The following is a 16217-nucleotide window of genomic DNA, read 5'->3' as shown; positions in this document are numbered from 1 at the left end:
GCCAGGAATGGGCAGACTTTAAGGATTCTTTCTGTGAATATTTAAAGCCAAAAAGATAACATTTTCACGGCACCGCACTTTGATTTATTTGATAGTCTCAGAGAAGCGTCGAAGCAGTCCCAAAATGTGCGGCATTCAGTGCGGGAATTTCTGTATTTATGTATTCAGTTTTCGGAGGGGAAAGGCCTGGCCACAGCATAATTGCCACATGATTAATTCTGAAGTCAGAGCAAGATAAATGCTAATAGATATACAGCAGGAATGTGGCACGGGGCCTGAGCACTTCCAGGACGCTGGCCAAAGGCGCTTCCTTGGGTCATTTATCATTTCGGACAACAAGCAAAGGCAGCGGCAGCGGCAGGGCAGGCCCAAGAACGATTACCCACGAATATAAGTGACAATTTTCCATACATTTCCATTCAGCCACGCGGCGTATGAGCGACGATGAAACATTTTTGGGTCGAGCTTTAAGCGAAGATCGATAAGTGGTGCCAAAAACGAGTGGCCAGAGCGGCAGGAATTCTGCGTTGCAGATGTGCAGCTGCCAAGTGAATAAAGCTCATGACTGTGGCGCATCCTCACCCACATAAAGCAGTCAGAGGCAAGGCAGAGACAGGCCAGAGCTGGGCTTCCACACACTCGAGCGACCGGCATTTATGTAAATTACAAATTATTTCGGCTGTAAAAATGCAAAAAGGGAAATTGTTTTTGGCAAAGGCAAAGGCAAAGGCACAAGGAGACAGTCGCACAAAAACAAGGCAGACACAGCGAGGGCCACATTCATGGCAGTGGCCCTGGCCCTGGCCCTGGCAATGGCGCTGCCAATGTGTGGCTAAAAACATTTGCTTTTTTAACTACATTGGCTGTTAGGCAGATCTCTGGGAGATAGTTATGGTTATTGCAGCGAGTAAGTGCAACGAGCAGCGAGTAACGAGCAACGAGTCGAGCCAAGCAGCAAACGGAAATGGCACAGCGGAATGGAATGCTCAATGCAGCTTACAGCAGGCAGCAATGAAGAAGCTGCGGGACAGCACAACGAAGGAGCAGTACGGGTTGCAACCTGCCAGTTGGATACAGAGGTTAAAGTTGAAGCTGCCCGCCTTTGGGCTGCCTTCGATTATGCAGTTGGGCTTCAGTTTATGATTGGCAAATCCAATATAACGCTGCTGCACTTTGGCAGTGGCAGGCAGAGAGGCAAATGCAGATTGGCAGGCAGGCACACGGACCGCAGCAGCGACTGCAATTTCGACAGCCACAGTCCGCCCCGCCAGTGCTCCCTGTCAGCCTCTGCCTGGCTGCCACTTTATGCCACTTGCACGCATATTTCGCTTGGCTTGGCTGACACACACACAGCACACACACAGCACACACACACATGGTACATGGTACATGACGCAGACACAAGATGGCGTCGCGCCCATTTCCGGTTGATGGGGCAATGGCGTGATTATCGGCAGACGGGGGCAGCGACGGGGGCCAAAACCGCAGCGACAAAAAATGAGTGGCAGTGTCGGGCATCGACTGGAGCATGCTCTGCCTGTAAAACTCGGGCAGAGGAGAAGTCTGCGCCACGGAAAGAGCATGGAGAAGGCTCCTTCCTCACGCTGCTGCCCATTCCCTGGGATGGCCTGGCAAAACTGCTGCCGCAGCAGTAAGCTGCAAAATAAGCCAAAAATATGCGTTATCAAGCTGAGCCAATAAAAAAAACCACACACACACACACAGTGTGTGAACGGACGGACACACACTCGCGGACGGACACGGACACGAAGCGAGCGCACAGCTGGAAGAAGCAGCGACGTTGCACCGTGGTTGCAGTCGGTTCAAAGTGGGATTGGAGCTTGATGGGAGATTGTCAGGGTTGGGGAGAGCTGCGGAATGCCATCAATGGATGCTGGAAATGGGGATACAATCTCTGTTAAAGCGGGGCATTTACCAGAGTGTCCCGCGAAATTGAAACATGCAAAAACCATCGAACTTAGATCCAAAAACAAAACCAAAAGTCGCTTACTTTGTGGACAGTGAACATTTAATTTTTTGGTAGCTACCGTTGGACAAATTGTTTTGCTATAATTTTTCAATAATTATGTTGGAAATGTTGCTTGAAAATGTATAGAAATAAACCTAATTGCTGGCAGATATTTTGATATTAATTCTGCCATTGAATGTATAAAAAGAAGCGGAATAGAAATAGTTTCTTACTGGAAAGTCTCTTGACTTTTTGCAATGGTCTTGGCTCCATTTTACATAGGTTTTTCCTAACTGAATAAAAATTTAATCAAATAGTTTCCCATTCTTGTTGAACTGCAAGTAGTTCCACGACTTTTCTGAGCAAAAGTCTTGCCGCAACGACTCGCTGCTCAACCTCTGCATTTTGCCAAGAACTAGCGTGATTTTCCTTTGCTTTTTCCTGACTTTCGCCCCATTGTGCGCTCTGTGTGTTGTGTGTGTAAGTGGACCACTTGCAATGGAATCGCTGCTGGAATCGCTGCTGTTGGTCGCCGTTGCCGTCGCAATTTTGCATTACTTTGCATAACCAAAGAGGGAGCTAGAGAGGGTCTCCGCACTCCAGCTGTGTGTGGCATGGGGCAGGACCCAGTATGGGTTTGCCGCTGTGTCTAGAAAATGGAGTTTGTGCCGCTGCGCCTCTATTTAACCATAAACTGTTCTTTCATGGTCATTATGGCGGGCTTCCTGCACTGTGTGTGGCACATTATTCTTATTTATCTGGAGGAGGCAGAAGGATCCACCAGCAGCCAGAGCACACGAGTGCTTCAGGATTAACCTTTAGGCGGTAAAGTTTACTTTACTTTTCACTCACTGAAACTCACTTAAAGTACAGCCCAAAGGAATCGCTCTCGGAGTTTGTTCTCTCAGCCAAAACAATAATCGGAACAGCTTCGATTTTGCTTTGATTTTGCAGTAAACGAAAGCCACAAGTGTACACCTGAAGGGAGTCGTAGCTGTGCGGATTGGGTTTGAAATCTTCGCTGATTATTACGCTCATTAAATGGCAAAACATTCCACATCCCTGCCTCACTTCGTGTCAGGATTTGTTATTATTTTTGTGCTTCGCTGCGTTTTTCACAGTTGAAGGGAAACGCGGAATACGTGGACTAAAAGTCATTGGTTATCCCTTTACCCTTTGAAATCTTTTTCGAGCGCAAAACGCACGCGAAATTCATTTGTTAAACCCGGAAAACCGTGCCAGCCCTTTGGCTGTTGCCTAATCCACTGCAGTGGAGCGAGCGAGTCCCCAGTGGGACCCGGGACCCAGGACCCTGCTGTGTGACAGTGTTTGCTTTTGCCGCAAATGATTGATGAAGGCATCGACTGAAGCGGCAGCAGTGCGAAAGAAAATCCATTTAAATGCATTAAAGTGAAATTTTTCAGGCTTTAATTTGAGGCTGGTTCTGCCGCTAACAAGGATATCAATCATGGCGCCCCAGCGTTCACACAAGATGACACAAAACGCGTACAAATGGCAGTGGAGGAATACCTGAAGTGTCGTTCGTAGAACTTAATTTTGCTCATGGGGTTTTTATGTGGCACTTTTAATGAGCTCGTAAAGCGACGAGCCACGCCTCAACCTGTTGGCTCTCCGCTTACCTTCTTTTCCTACTCGTTTTTATGGCTAGTTACTCGCTCGCTCTCTCTCGTTGGATGCTGTATTAGCATAATTTATGTATGAACACGAAACTACTAAGCACACAGTTGGCCAAGTGTCTCCCCGCTGCCGGGTAATAAAGCAATCGCATCTCCCATTTAATTGTCGCCACTCAAACGGTGTGTGGCTAACGGGAGACTGTCTGCCTGTCTGTCAGTGGGTGCTGCCCAGTTCCTGGTCCAGAGTTAATTACTTTTTCTGTCTTTTAATTGATTTTGATGGGGCAACATTTCAGCGACTTTAAAGCAGATTTGGCAGGCCCCAAAAAGAAGGAGCGCATTTTATTTTACAAAATGCATAAAACGCGCAGCTAAAAAAATTGCAATAAAACAGGAGAGAGAGAGTGCGCAGCAAACACCAAAAAGCAACTACAAAATGTGTTGCAACTTCCGCTTCCGCTTTGCCAGGGACAAACGGCAGGCGACGCACCCGCAGCGTTGGCCCCCAAGTGGGACTACAGTGGGCCACAACAAGACTCCACTGTAGCTGCACAGAGCTGGGGAGATTTTAATTTGAAGACCAAAAGATGAGCAAGGGGAGGGAACATTTTAATGGGGAATTTTAATGCGTAAATATTTGATTTAAAATTAATTTTTATATGTAGAAAAATATTATATTTTTGAGATAAAGTCTAGGATTTAGACAACAATTTTTAGCCAAAGGGAGTAAAAGGAGTCAAAGTAAATTTTAATGCATACATTTTTGATTTAATTATAATATTTGAATTAATTCAAAAATATTTTATTTCTAGGCTACAGTCTAGCATTAAGTCTACAGATTTCTGCCCATAAAATTCTTCGTTTATTTTCTGATAAACGATTTTCTGGCAAAAGATTTTCAGCGCTAGTAAAAGGATTAAAAATGATTTTTAAAACGAAAATATTCGGCCTAAAATTAATATTAATACATGGAAAAATGTATCCGCGTTGGGAAATATTTTTTAGGATTTCTACTACAGATTTCTGCCCCAAAAATTCTTCGATTGTCTTTTGATCCTCCCCTCAGAACCCGTTTCATGGCAAAATACTTTCAGCGCGAGTAAAAGGAGTTTTAAAACGAAATTTAAAATGTTTATTAATTAATGGAAAAATGTATCCCAGCTCTGAAATATTCTCTCGCATTTCTAACCCAGTTTTCTGCCAAAAGTTTCTTCGATTATGTTCTGTTCCGTTCCACTGTGCCTCTGGGTTGGTGCCTTGTTTTTTGGTGGTGACCCTGCAGCTATTTTTATGCACAAAGCCGTTAAAATTTTAGCGCACACGCCAAGCCATGACCACTCGAAGCACACACACACACACACACACACAAACAGAGGATAAACACACACACGGACACAGTCATAATCGTAAACTAGTGATGGCAACCGCGACATTTAATGGGTGGAGCTAGACCTGTGCCTGCGCCCGTTCCATGTTCCACGTTCCCCACGTGCCTGGCTGGTTGTGTCCTGGGCATAAATTAAAGCACCGTTAAGCATAAGCTCGCCCAATTACCAAAGTATCCTTGGCCATTATATTTACGGATTTATTATAGTGTTGACTGCCATTCCGAGTTGCTGCAACACCCAATGGCCTGATGCATGCCACGGCATGGCCACGGCATGGCATGCCATGGCTGCCAGCCTTTATCGGCTGCTTTGTCATTTGTCATGTTAATTTAATGATTTTTTTCTGGTGCCCAAAGCCCACTCCAGGCACTCAGCCAGTCGTTGGTTGTTCCATCAGCGTTTCGGTTTTTATGCTCTAATGACAATGGCTGGTCCGGGCTTGGCTCGTCACAGAATGCACGGCCAAAGGCCAATAAGTATGCTATATAAATTATGTCTGCCCGTGTGTGTGTGTGTGTGTGTGTGAGTGTGCGTGTACTTCCTGTTTATACTGTACACTCGCGGCCGCAAAGTTGTCACACATTGACGTGGCAAGAGATACTTATCGTGGGCAGCGTTGTAAAAAATACAGAGAAAAAACCAACTAATGACCAGAGCAGACCAGACCCCTGCCCTGCATTACCTGCGTTGGGCGTTGGGCGTTGATTTATTTGTTATGCAAGGGGGCGTAGCCCCAAAATCCCCTTTGTCACAGTAGCGCCTATGCCTGAAGATTTTTTCGCTTGATTGTGGCACATTTTGTGCAGCGTTTGAGGCGATTTTGTGCCGATTGTGTGAAAGTACTCAATGGAGACCCAAAAGCTGTCTCCTTTGTTGCTCAAAATGGCATTCAGATAGCGTGAAACTATCATTGAAATGAAGAAAATAAATAGAGTACTCTATGGCAGTTCTTTGCTGTCTTTTTCCAGCTGCTAAATACAACAAAGTATGTGCCGGCTGTCAGTTTTTGCCCCCAAACCATAAGCAGTTGTCAGTCAGCTTCAGCTCCTTCTCCCTCTCCTTCTCCCTCTTCATCTCTCTCGCGTTTCTGTCTCTGCAATGCGTAGGTTGAGATTGTAACTAATTTCGATTCAAGAGAGATTCCTCAACGTCTTTCGTGTTACGTGTGTTGCCTGTCTGCCGTGCCGTGTGCTCGTTTAATTAATGCGAAATCTAATTGAAGAACTGATACGCGGGACAGCGCTGCTGCTGCTGCTGCTGCTGCTGCTCCTCTTGGCTGCGTGTATGTCGGGCTGCCGGAGTATCTACGGTGTTAATTGAAATTTAATCTAGCCAACACGAAGACAGCGCCTGAGAGACAGAGGCGGAGCGACAGAGAGGGAGACAGCGACAGCGACAGCGACTGGGGCTGGAGACTGGAGACTTCGACAGGCAGACTGCCGACTGCGATGTGCTGAGAATGGGAATGGCAAATGGGGAATGCGGGCACGGGAATGGGAATAGGCACTGGCATAGGCACTGGCACAGTGGCTCAGTATTTATCGGTTAGCGGCACAGATTAGAAACATTTTGTGCGACTAAATAGCAAGGGGGGGCCGGTACATGTCTATGTCTCATGGATACGGATGCACGGCAGGCAAAGACAGGCAGTCAGGCAGTTAGCTTTCCCTTCTCTGACAGCAGTTTCCCAGCATAAGAACACTTCAGTTTCTGTGCAAAAAAAAAGCTGCACAGATTGTCTGATTTTTCTGCTATCTGCGACGCTCTCTCTCTCTCGTTCTCGCTGCTGCTGCTGCTCCTCCTCTTGCTGCTGGTCTACTTGGAGTTGGTCTGGCCTGGCCTGGTCAGTCTCTTGTCTCTTGTGCTGTGCCTTAAATCAATTGCTTGGCCGTGCCATTAATTTCTCAATGCAAGCATCTATCTCTCTCTCTCCCTCTCTGGCCGTGCTTTCGGTGCTTTCATGGCGTTTCATGTTGTCGCCGTTTGCCGTTTGCCATTTGCCGTCGACGTCCTGTTCGACTCTTTAATTTATTTTGTCTCCTCATGCAACTTGCGACAAAGCCAAACGGCAGAGCCCAGCAGCGTCGCGGGCTTGTTGCATTTTCTTTAATTTATCTGAGACGCGGTGCTGGGCGCCTGCAGTTGCCATATCGGGTGCCACCACTGTAATGGAGCAATCGATCAGACGGCGGCCAAAAGGCACTCTAACCCCATTTTGCAGTGACCGATTTTGCAGCAGCTTCGAGCGGCAAAAGTTACTTGCCAATTAAAAGTTTGTTTTTTTTCGGGGTGGAACATCGAAGAATGCTTTGAGCTAATTGGCGTAAGTTGATACTCTTTGGGTCAGCCTTTAAAGCACTTTGAAAACTGTTCCTTAAAATGTATTATTATATATCTATGAGCATACATTTATTATTCATTTATCTTTGTCTAAGATTATGTTTAAGCTGTCTATTTCTGATTATTTTATACAGTTTCTGCACTTTATATTCTGCCGTTTGGTTGTGCGGAAATGCGATGCGTACATATGTACATACATAAGTTACTCCACGCTGAACTCTAATCTCCACATTATCCGCTCTCTACGCTTCCCTCTCCCCACTTCGCTCTCCCAAATCCACTCTCTGCACTGCACTTCTCACACCGCTCACCATTCCGTTCTCCGCACTCCTCACTCAATTCTGCGCTCTCTACACTACGCTCTCTCCCAATCTCCAACTCCAACTCTCCACCTCCCCGAACGAAGCTGCTGCTGTGTCAGCACAATGACATCGTTCGCTTTTCCATTTGTGTTTGACTTCGATGGCTGCCCACCAATTTATTTCATTCGTTTCAAATCATTGTAGAGAAGTTCGCCCACTCTCCCTACCTCTCTCTCTCTCTCTGTTTCTTCTGTGCTCCTGCTGCTGCTCTTTCTCTGCTCCTCCGCCGCTTGTTTGGCTTTTGTTATTTATGGCGTTCAATGGTGCAAGGGGGATGGTGGAAATCGACGCACTCAGCGTGTGATTCTTTATGCTGACTGACCCAATGCCCAATGCTCTATGCGATGCATGGGCCACTTTCCGCTGAGCTGCAGTTTCTTTTCTCTCTGAAGCTGCAAAGGAGCTGCTGTAGCTGTTAGCTGCTGCTGCTGCTGCTGTGGCAATCATAATAATAATTCTGCGAGCGGCTTTCCGGCAGCTGCTGAATGGATATGGTTGTGTGCCTGTGTGTGTGTGTGTGTGTGTGTGTGCCTGTGTCATTCCATTATTATTATTATTCCGCTTCAACTCTCTGCTTTTCTCTCTTGCCACTATTATGCTTTTCCTTGATTTCATTTCGCTTGGCTTTTTTTGTTGTTTGTTGCCATAAATGGTTCGTAAAATTTTATATGCTCCATCCATAAAGGAAACCGTTTGCTCCACTTTCCGCTCCAGACCCGACAGCGAGTTCGAAGTCCAGCTAAATAGATGCAGCATCTAGCCATGTAATGCCCCAATGCGAGGGATCCATCTGCCACCCCCTACCCCTCCCAGCCCCCCAGTTGTCTGCATAATTTCCTCTTTGGCAGCCGGAAATCGTAGCGGGCACAGCAGCAGCCATTTCCGACTTCATAAAGCATAAAATAAAGTTCTCTGCAAAGCAGTTTTAGACTTGAATTTGATTTTATTTGTGGCTGAATCCTTTTTTCTAATTGGGGCAACTCGTACGATTGATGCCAAATGCTTTTTGTATCTTCCGCATTTGCCTCTGGCTTATGCAACTCTGCAGCGAAAAAGCAGCCCCAGTCTGGTCGCGAATCGCGGACCAAATAGCCTGCTTACGTGACCAAGCGGCCGATTAAATCCTAGCAACAGAAAAAAGCAACCCGAAAAGTCGCTGGCTGCTGCTGCCCGAGTATCTTTGTATCTTGTGAGTGTTTGATCAACGTTGAAGTCGAAGTTGCAGTGGGTTCGCTGGCCGTTCATGAACTACAAAAAGCAAACGCTGAGGCCTGCAATCGAGTGTCCCAGCAGCCAGTAGCCAGCACCAGTCGCTCTCTGTGGCTGTCCTCGATGCGGTTGTTGGCTATAGCCGCCACTTTGTGTGTTGCAACCAAAGACGAAACGCACTGCGCCGAAAACGTGTGTGCCTTTTGCGTAGCCGACTAAAAGTTGCACTTTCTGAGGCAAAGCGTACGGCTTAGACCCCATAAATATTCCTCGAGGCTGTAGCCCATCGACTTCGCCCCCAGCAACATCACACGCCACGGGCCTAGAAGTTTTTCACGCCAATTGGCAAGCAGCAACAGAAAATGCAACCAAAAAGAGACACAGCAGCTCCGTTTCTGTTCTGATAAATGGGTGCAGTGTTTCTTCGTTTATTTATTTATGATTATACGCAGTGCTTGGGTCTAGTTTTGTGAACAAATTCAATGATCGAAGATGCCCAAAGAACTTGGAGTAGAAAATCAAAGAGGAGCAGCAGTTGTAGTGGCAAGAAAGTTGCCATGGGGCAGGGCTAGATGGGTTCATGCATCGAAAGCGCTTACTCATCATTATCAGGCATCAGCAATCAGCTGATTTGGCGCAACAAACACGACCATTACCATTACGCTGGCGATTAACCCCGCAGCACAAACTACAAGCAGAGGCAGAGCCAGAGCTAGAGACAGAGTCAGGTCTCTGTAAAAGCAGCTGGAAGATCATGCGATCATGATTACCAAACCAAACCAAACCAAACCGAGCCAAGCCAAGCCAAGCCAGCAGAGCGGCTAGACCGGGCCAAGCCAAGACAAGAGACAAAGCTGCCAGACAGACGGCCAACCCAGACAGCCAGTCATTTGGGCGCTTGGCAACAAACACAGTCGTCGGGCGAGATTCGTGTAATAGACCAAAATTGAGGAAACCTCAAAGCACAGAAGCAAAACCAACAAAAAGTGAGAGCTGAACGAAGGGCAAATGCACTGCCCAGAGGGGAGCTCTCCCAGCTACGCGTAACTCCACGCTAGAGCATCCCATGGTCGTGGTTGTGATTTCTTTGAGGCCCGGCTACATCCAGTTAGGGGGAGGGGAGCGCGTCGTAACGGTTTCACGAAAATCAAGTTGGGCGACTTGCAAAAGTGTCTTCATAAATCAGTCAACGCTCTCGGGGAGCGCAGGGGAGTCAAGCAGCGTCAGCTGTCAAGCGAAGATCGCTCTCTGCGGTCCGCTTGGGTTCAGTTCAGCGGTAATTATGCCCTCTCTCTGGCTATATGTGTGTCATTATGCGGGTACTCTCGACATGACATGACACAAGCCCAGAGCTACAAGCGTTTGTTGGCCCTCGCAGCGCTGAGGTTTGATCTGGCTGGGTCTTTGCCATATGATTTTGACACAGCCGCAGGGCCCCGAAGTTGGTCTCTTGGCTTTTGGCTTTTCCTCTGCGATCGTTCGAGTCAGTCAGTCGAGTCAGTCAGCTGCTGAGTCAGCTGTTATAATTGTTGGCTTGGCTGCTCTGTTTCTTTTCTTTTTGGCAACATTTATGGAAAGTTTCCAACTCTTTAGTGGAGCATGCGAAAGGTGGAAGATGGAAGTACTGCCCCTGCCACAACTTGTATTTGTTTGCAGCCAAACAATCTGCGAGGCATCATTCTAGCTTCTAGAACCATCGATGTTGCGACAGGTTTATGCCTGCAAAAACTGTAGAGTAAAACTTGAAATGCGCTTGGACTCAATGAAACTCGCTTTTGCCACAGATACACTGAGAGACACGGCATAGCCTCACACTCGTACACTGCAGCTGCAACTTCAGTTGGCTCCCACCAGTCTCTCTATCACAAGGGTTCTTGGAATGTTTATTGTATTCCTTTTAGTCTATAAAGTATTCTAGAAGTCTGATGTAGTAGATATTTAATTAAGATTAAGCCAGTCCTGATAGACATTTTGCTTTATTTACTTTATTTTATCGACTATTATCGACAATTAAACTTATTCCGATTTGTTTTTTTTTCAGGGAATTGGTTCGATATTTTTCACAATTAACGGTAAGTCTTGCTGCCATTCGATATATTTATACCATAAGTAGTGCCAATAATGTAATATTAATATTAGCATGAATTCAATTTACATAGACATAATATTAAAATATATAAATCCAACAAATACAGTCGATATATTGGTCGACTAATCGATACATATGCAAAATATGCGATAGCATCTGCAGCTTGTTGTAGTACTTTCTCATGGGGCGTAGGTAGAAATAGAGTCTGAATCCTTCGACACCGTTCTCCAGCCTCTCCACAAACTCCTCAATGGGCTCCTCGTCCTTTTCAGTTTGTCCAACAAGAATTAACTCTCTCAGCTTGACATTAGAATCATTCGAAATTAAGACGATAGTCCAGTCTATTTTTCCCCTTGATATTCAGTTTTCCATCTTTCTAAATCCAAATTTTGCCATGTTGCTGCACGTTCTATAGAAATATTTTGTTGCTCTAGGCACCAAAAATCGGTTTACTTTAGGGAATTTTCGGAAAACAAAAAAGCATTACTCTTATCATACTCCCAAAAGGGCTGTATAAATACTCTCGGGTGTACACAAACATGTAAGAGCTGGTAAAAAGAGCTCCAAAATAAATATTAATTTGATTATTTTGACATTTTAATTGTTTTCGACAAATGTGAGAGTATTGGTATATTAGTCACAACAGCAACAGGCACTATTTTCTTTTCAATTAAGTTTGCTTTTGCGGTTTTGCATCCTAGAACTTAGCAGCAGCACCCAAACCTCGATGATCGTCAGATTGTGCTTGCAAATGTTTACCGTTTTGGTGCTGCAAACTTTAACGCGAAGAGAGCCCACAACAGCCAGAGAGAGAGAGAGAGAGAGAGAGGCAAAACTGGTTCGTCGGCTACCGGAGTTACACGCACTGTCCGCGGTCCACGCTGCTGCCTGCGCCTCTGCCGGAGGAGGGGACCCTTGCTTCGCTGCGTTGTTTACGTTTAGCGTGGATTCCGGCATTCCACGCTGTTTGTTTTGGTGCCGAAAAGGTCGCCGCTTGGGCAACAACAACAGCAACACAAAACTGGCTGCTCTCGTTTGTTCTTTGGCTCAAGATTTTCGGCTTTGTGTTCGCTGCCCACTCCCCCCTCTCTTCCACTTTAACTCTATTGCTTACTCTATGCAGAAAAAGGCCGCTTTATCTCACCATGGCTTATATTTTCGAGTTTTTATTTTGTTTTTGAAACCCATTTAGGGGGATATCTTTGATGGGCTGCTGATGTATGTACATACATACATACATAAATACATATACATATATATGTACATGGTACATAGTGTGTGCATGTGCAGACATTCCTTTTGCTTCGGTGAATCATCCCGAAGTCGTTGCCTGAGCTGTTCCCAAATCGTGTTCCCCGTCGGCTCCGCTTCTTCTGCGGCTCCCAAGATCCCCTAGGGGGGTTGCCTCTGTCTGCATTGTGTATTCCTCCCACGCTCCGTGCCTAACCGCCGTCGCGGGAGCACTGCAAAACACAAATAATAAACGCCAGCAAGTGTCGTAAAACAAATTAACAGCGTACAAGCCAAACACTTGCACTGCAGCGAGGGTTCTGCCCTTCCCCAAGCCCACCCCTGCCTTTAAATGGGTAAACATTATTTTAATTTATAGCAGCAGCAGCAGCAGCAACAGCCGCGGCGGACAACTCCCCAAAGACAGTGGCAGACATGATGCACAGGGCTCTTGTTTTTGATTAGAATCATTTACATACACTAATGTAAGGAAATACATAAATACATATGTATGAATGTACATTCATGCTAAGTGCATAACTTACAGGTGGAAATGAACCCCAGTTTGTTGGATAATTCCATTGATTTATTGTAAAGTTATTCCCCAACATTTCTATCATCCAAAACCGTCTTCAAGTCTTTTGCTGATGATCTCATTGATGTTTTACAGTGGAACAAACAATCGTAAAGTGCAAACCACTTGACAGTCGTTCCATTCCGATACGTTCCATTAGCGGTGCTTTGGCATGGGAACAGCAGTTGGGGGGGGAACTGACTGGCTGCTGCTCGAGCAATGACCCAATTTAGTGGTGCAGATAAGTGCAGGCACAACATAGAGTAGACCTTCCCCTATGAGGGGAACAGAGCAGAGTGGAGCATTTTATCTGTGCAGCATAATTGCTTAATGCGTTCAACAATGTTTTGCCACTAAATTTAAGTCAAAATGCATCATTAAAAGTGCATCCTCCAATGACCTCGCCACATGTGCAGCACAAAAGTACTTGGGAGATGGAAGCTGCAAGCAGACACAGGGGCAGATGCTTGGGGCGACATAGAAAGTGATTTGCTGAGTACTGAGTGAAAACATGTGGAGCACAGACCGCTGCAGCTGTGTGACTCATGCAGCAGCCAGATGGAGCAGCAGCACCTTGGGCTGGCAGTTTTGCCTCCGCTCTAAAGCGATCAACCTACCAGCGAATCTGTGCAAAAAGCAGCCATCAACACTGACAGAAGGAAGATTTTCCCGGCCTAAAAAGCTATCAATATTTGGAGCAACACGAGGGAGGGCCACGCAGCACGAAATGCCAAAGGAAAGACCCAGCCTGTGGGCTCCGATATTTGTTATCCATGCCCATGCCATCTTTATTCTTCACTGAGTTTGCGCCGCCTCCAGGATGAGTTCCGTTTCAGTGGAGTCCGGCTACGTGCTGCGGGGAGACAGGACCTCTCCGCTGATTATAAGTCACAGATTGGCGAAATAAATTCATTTTTATTTATGACACTCCCCCCAACGGGCCATGACCATGACCAGAGCTTGACTTGCCATCTTGCCAGTATTTTTGTTGTAATCAATGCGCTCGATGTTGATTACGTGGAAAGGCGCTGCCCGAACGCTGCCAGGCAGAAATCTCGTTTGTCCAGCTAAATGCCCATTTTTGTGTGTCAGCAGATTGCCTCCGTCCAAAGCCCAATATCCAATATGATTTGAAGCTCTGCACAGATGAGTGATGTGGCTGTGGGCAGTGACTGATGGGCCCAGAACAGGAAGCAGTCGGCCTTCAACTTGGCTTCGACTTTTCACTCTCTACAAAAGTTCTCGGGGTAGAATTTGTCACAGAACTTTTCACAGAACACTCTCGACTGTTCGCCAGTTTACTCGTTTCCAAAAATCGTCTAAAATTTATACAAAATTTCTTTGCACTCCGAACAATTTCCGCATGTCGTCCAGCAACGTTCGCAGCTCTCGGTCACGCGGCTCTGGGGCTGACGCGGAGGATCCGAGGACGCGCGGCATTCTGCCCAACACGAGCTGCCGCAATTTCAGGCAGCGTCTGCGCTCTGCCCGGAAAATGAATGTGTTTCAGGGGCTGGCCATTGCCACGGGGGGCGTGGCACTGCTGGGCGTGCTCATGCTCATGGGCATGGATGTGGCGGCGGGTGACTCCAATCCGGGCGCCATCGACCGCATGAAGGGCATGTGGGAGTCGGCTGTGAATTTCCTCGGGCTGCCCGAGCTGCTCAGCCGTGCGGTGGAGCAGCGTGGACGCGGTGGACGCAGCTTGGATGACGCTGCGACGCAGCACTACTGCAATCAGCCGCTGGACACGAAGACTCTCTTCCGGCTGATTGGCCAGCAGGTGCTCAACCAGCAGCAGGCCCTGGCACGCATGGAGCGCACCGTCAGGCGCCAGCGGCAGTTCCAGTCCCTCGTGCTGCTGGGTCCGCCCGGTGTGGGCAAGACGCTGACTGTCTCCGCGCTGAGCCACTACTTTCCCTGGCCGGGCAACATCCACGCCTTCTCGGGCGCTCCCTGCTTGCCGGGCGAGGAGCGGGACTGCGCCGCGCTGCGTCAAGTGCTCGCCGAGCTGTCCGACTGCGGCACGAATCTGCTGGTCGTCGACCACCTGGAGCCCTGCGACCACCACATTGTGGCCAGCTACAACAAGTTCCTGCGCGACGGCCTGCAGCGCCAATCGCTGCTGGTCCTCTACGTCATCGACCTCGAGGTGGAGCTCTATGGGCGGCAGTTTGAGTTGATGCAGCGCGAGCTGCCAGCGGACACGACCATCGTAAGCTTTCGGCTGTTCGGGCGCGAGGAACTGCGGGACTGCCTGGAGCACGAGCTGCAGCAGGAGAGCCGAGTGCTCGGACAGGACGAACAAGCGAGGATCCTGGGCGAGGCACTGGCCAGGTCCTGCTGTGCCGGTTGCAAGGATCTGCGGGAGATTGTCCTGAAGCAGGGCAGAGCGGCGCATGCCGCGGAAGACGCTGCTGCCATTAATTAAGTCAAATGTATTGGGAAGAGAAGGAATCACTGGCACATCTCTGAGTTCAAGTTGTGTGAATTTATTAGCATAACGACTGGAAATATTGCCTGGGTGGTGGGGCTTTGCTTTTGCTTTATTTGACAGCTTTTTGCCCCGCTTTGCTCGCTCGACTGCGCCGCGTTGGTTGCTCATTTCGTCCCTCCTGCCTGCTGCCACTTCCTTTTCATTCTTCATTATGTTAATAAGCGGAAAGGCAAACGCGAATTCGCGTGTAATGAGCACCAGAGACCCGGAGATCTCCCTCCCTCTGGGCACTTGAAGTCCTCTCGCAATATCCCAGTTTATTAGGTCAGCGAGGTCCAGGACGACGACATTTTGCTGCAAGTTTATTCGTGTACGCAAAAAAACCCATTTTGTTTTAAGACAAGCAACGAGCAGGACTTGAACTTGGACTCTGCACAAAATGAATCTCGACGGACGGGCAGCGTGCCCTACAAATCGACACGCGCTGGCCCCTCGGGAAGGTTTTTTCGTTGTGGGGAAATTGCAAGAGGTTTGCATAAATTAATGCAAGAGGAGCGAAGGGTGTGTAAGGAGAGGGTAGCTAAGGGGAAATATTCACAGAAATTTCAGCGGCAGTGTGGCTTATCTTTTGGCTTGATTTTCCACTGAAAATGTGTGGAAAACCTTGAGTTTGACTGCAGAATTATGAGTCAGATTTCGCTGATAATTATTTTCAATGCGTAAAATATTTGGAAATAATTTTTGAAATATTCATGTAGGAATTATTTGCAACAGAAATATATTTTTGGCAATAAAAGAAAGCAATTTGAAAGCCTTTATTTATGGCTAAAAAAATGTATATGTAAATATATGTATGTTTTTATGTAAATATGTAAAAATATATTATTATGTATTTTGCTTATGCAACCGCCTAAAGTGTGCGAAATTAATCCTAATTTCTTGTACATAAATACTTATGTAATTATGTAAAAATGTATGTAAT

The 16217-nt window shown here is 47.0% G+C and overlaps 1 protein-coding gene across 1 annotated transcript; it reads left to right on the top strand.

The window, feature by feature from the left end:
* Positions 1-14161: 14161 nt before the first annotated feature.
* LOC117893426 lies at positions 14162-15229 on the top strand. The gene has a single exon (XM_034800043.1). It carries the CDS (start codon positions 14162-14164, stop codon positions 15227-15229), a length of 1068 nt encoding a protein of 355 aa, XP_034655934.1.
* Positions 15230-16217: the final 988 nt, after the last annotated feature.

Source organism: Drosophila subobscura, chromosome J (assembly GCF_008121235.1).
Source record: "Drosophila subobscura isolate 14011-0131.10 chromosome J, UCBerk_Dsub_1.0, whole genome shotgun sequence".
Lineage (NCBI taxonomy): Eukaryota > Metazoa > Arthropoda > Insecta > Diptera > Drosophilidae > Drosophila > Drosophila subobscura.
The sequence above is the reverse complement of the archived record's forward strand: the minus strand, read 5'-3'. Positions and strand labels throughout refer to the sequence as shown.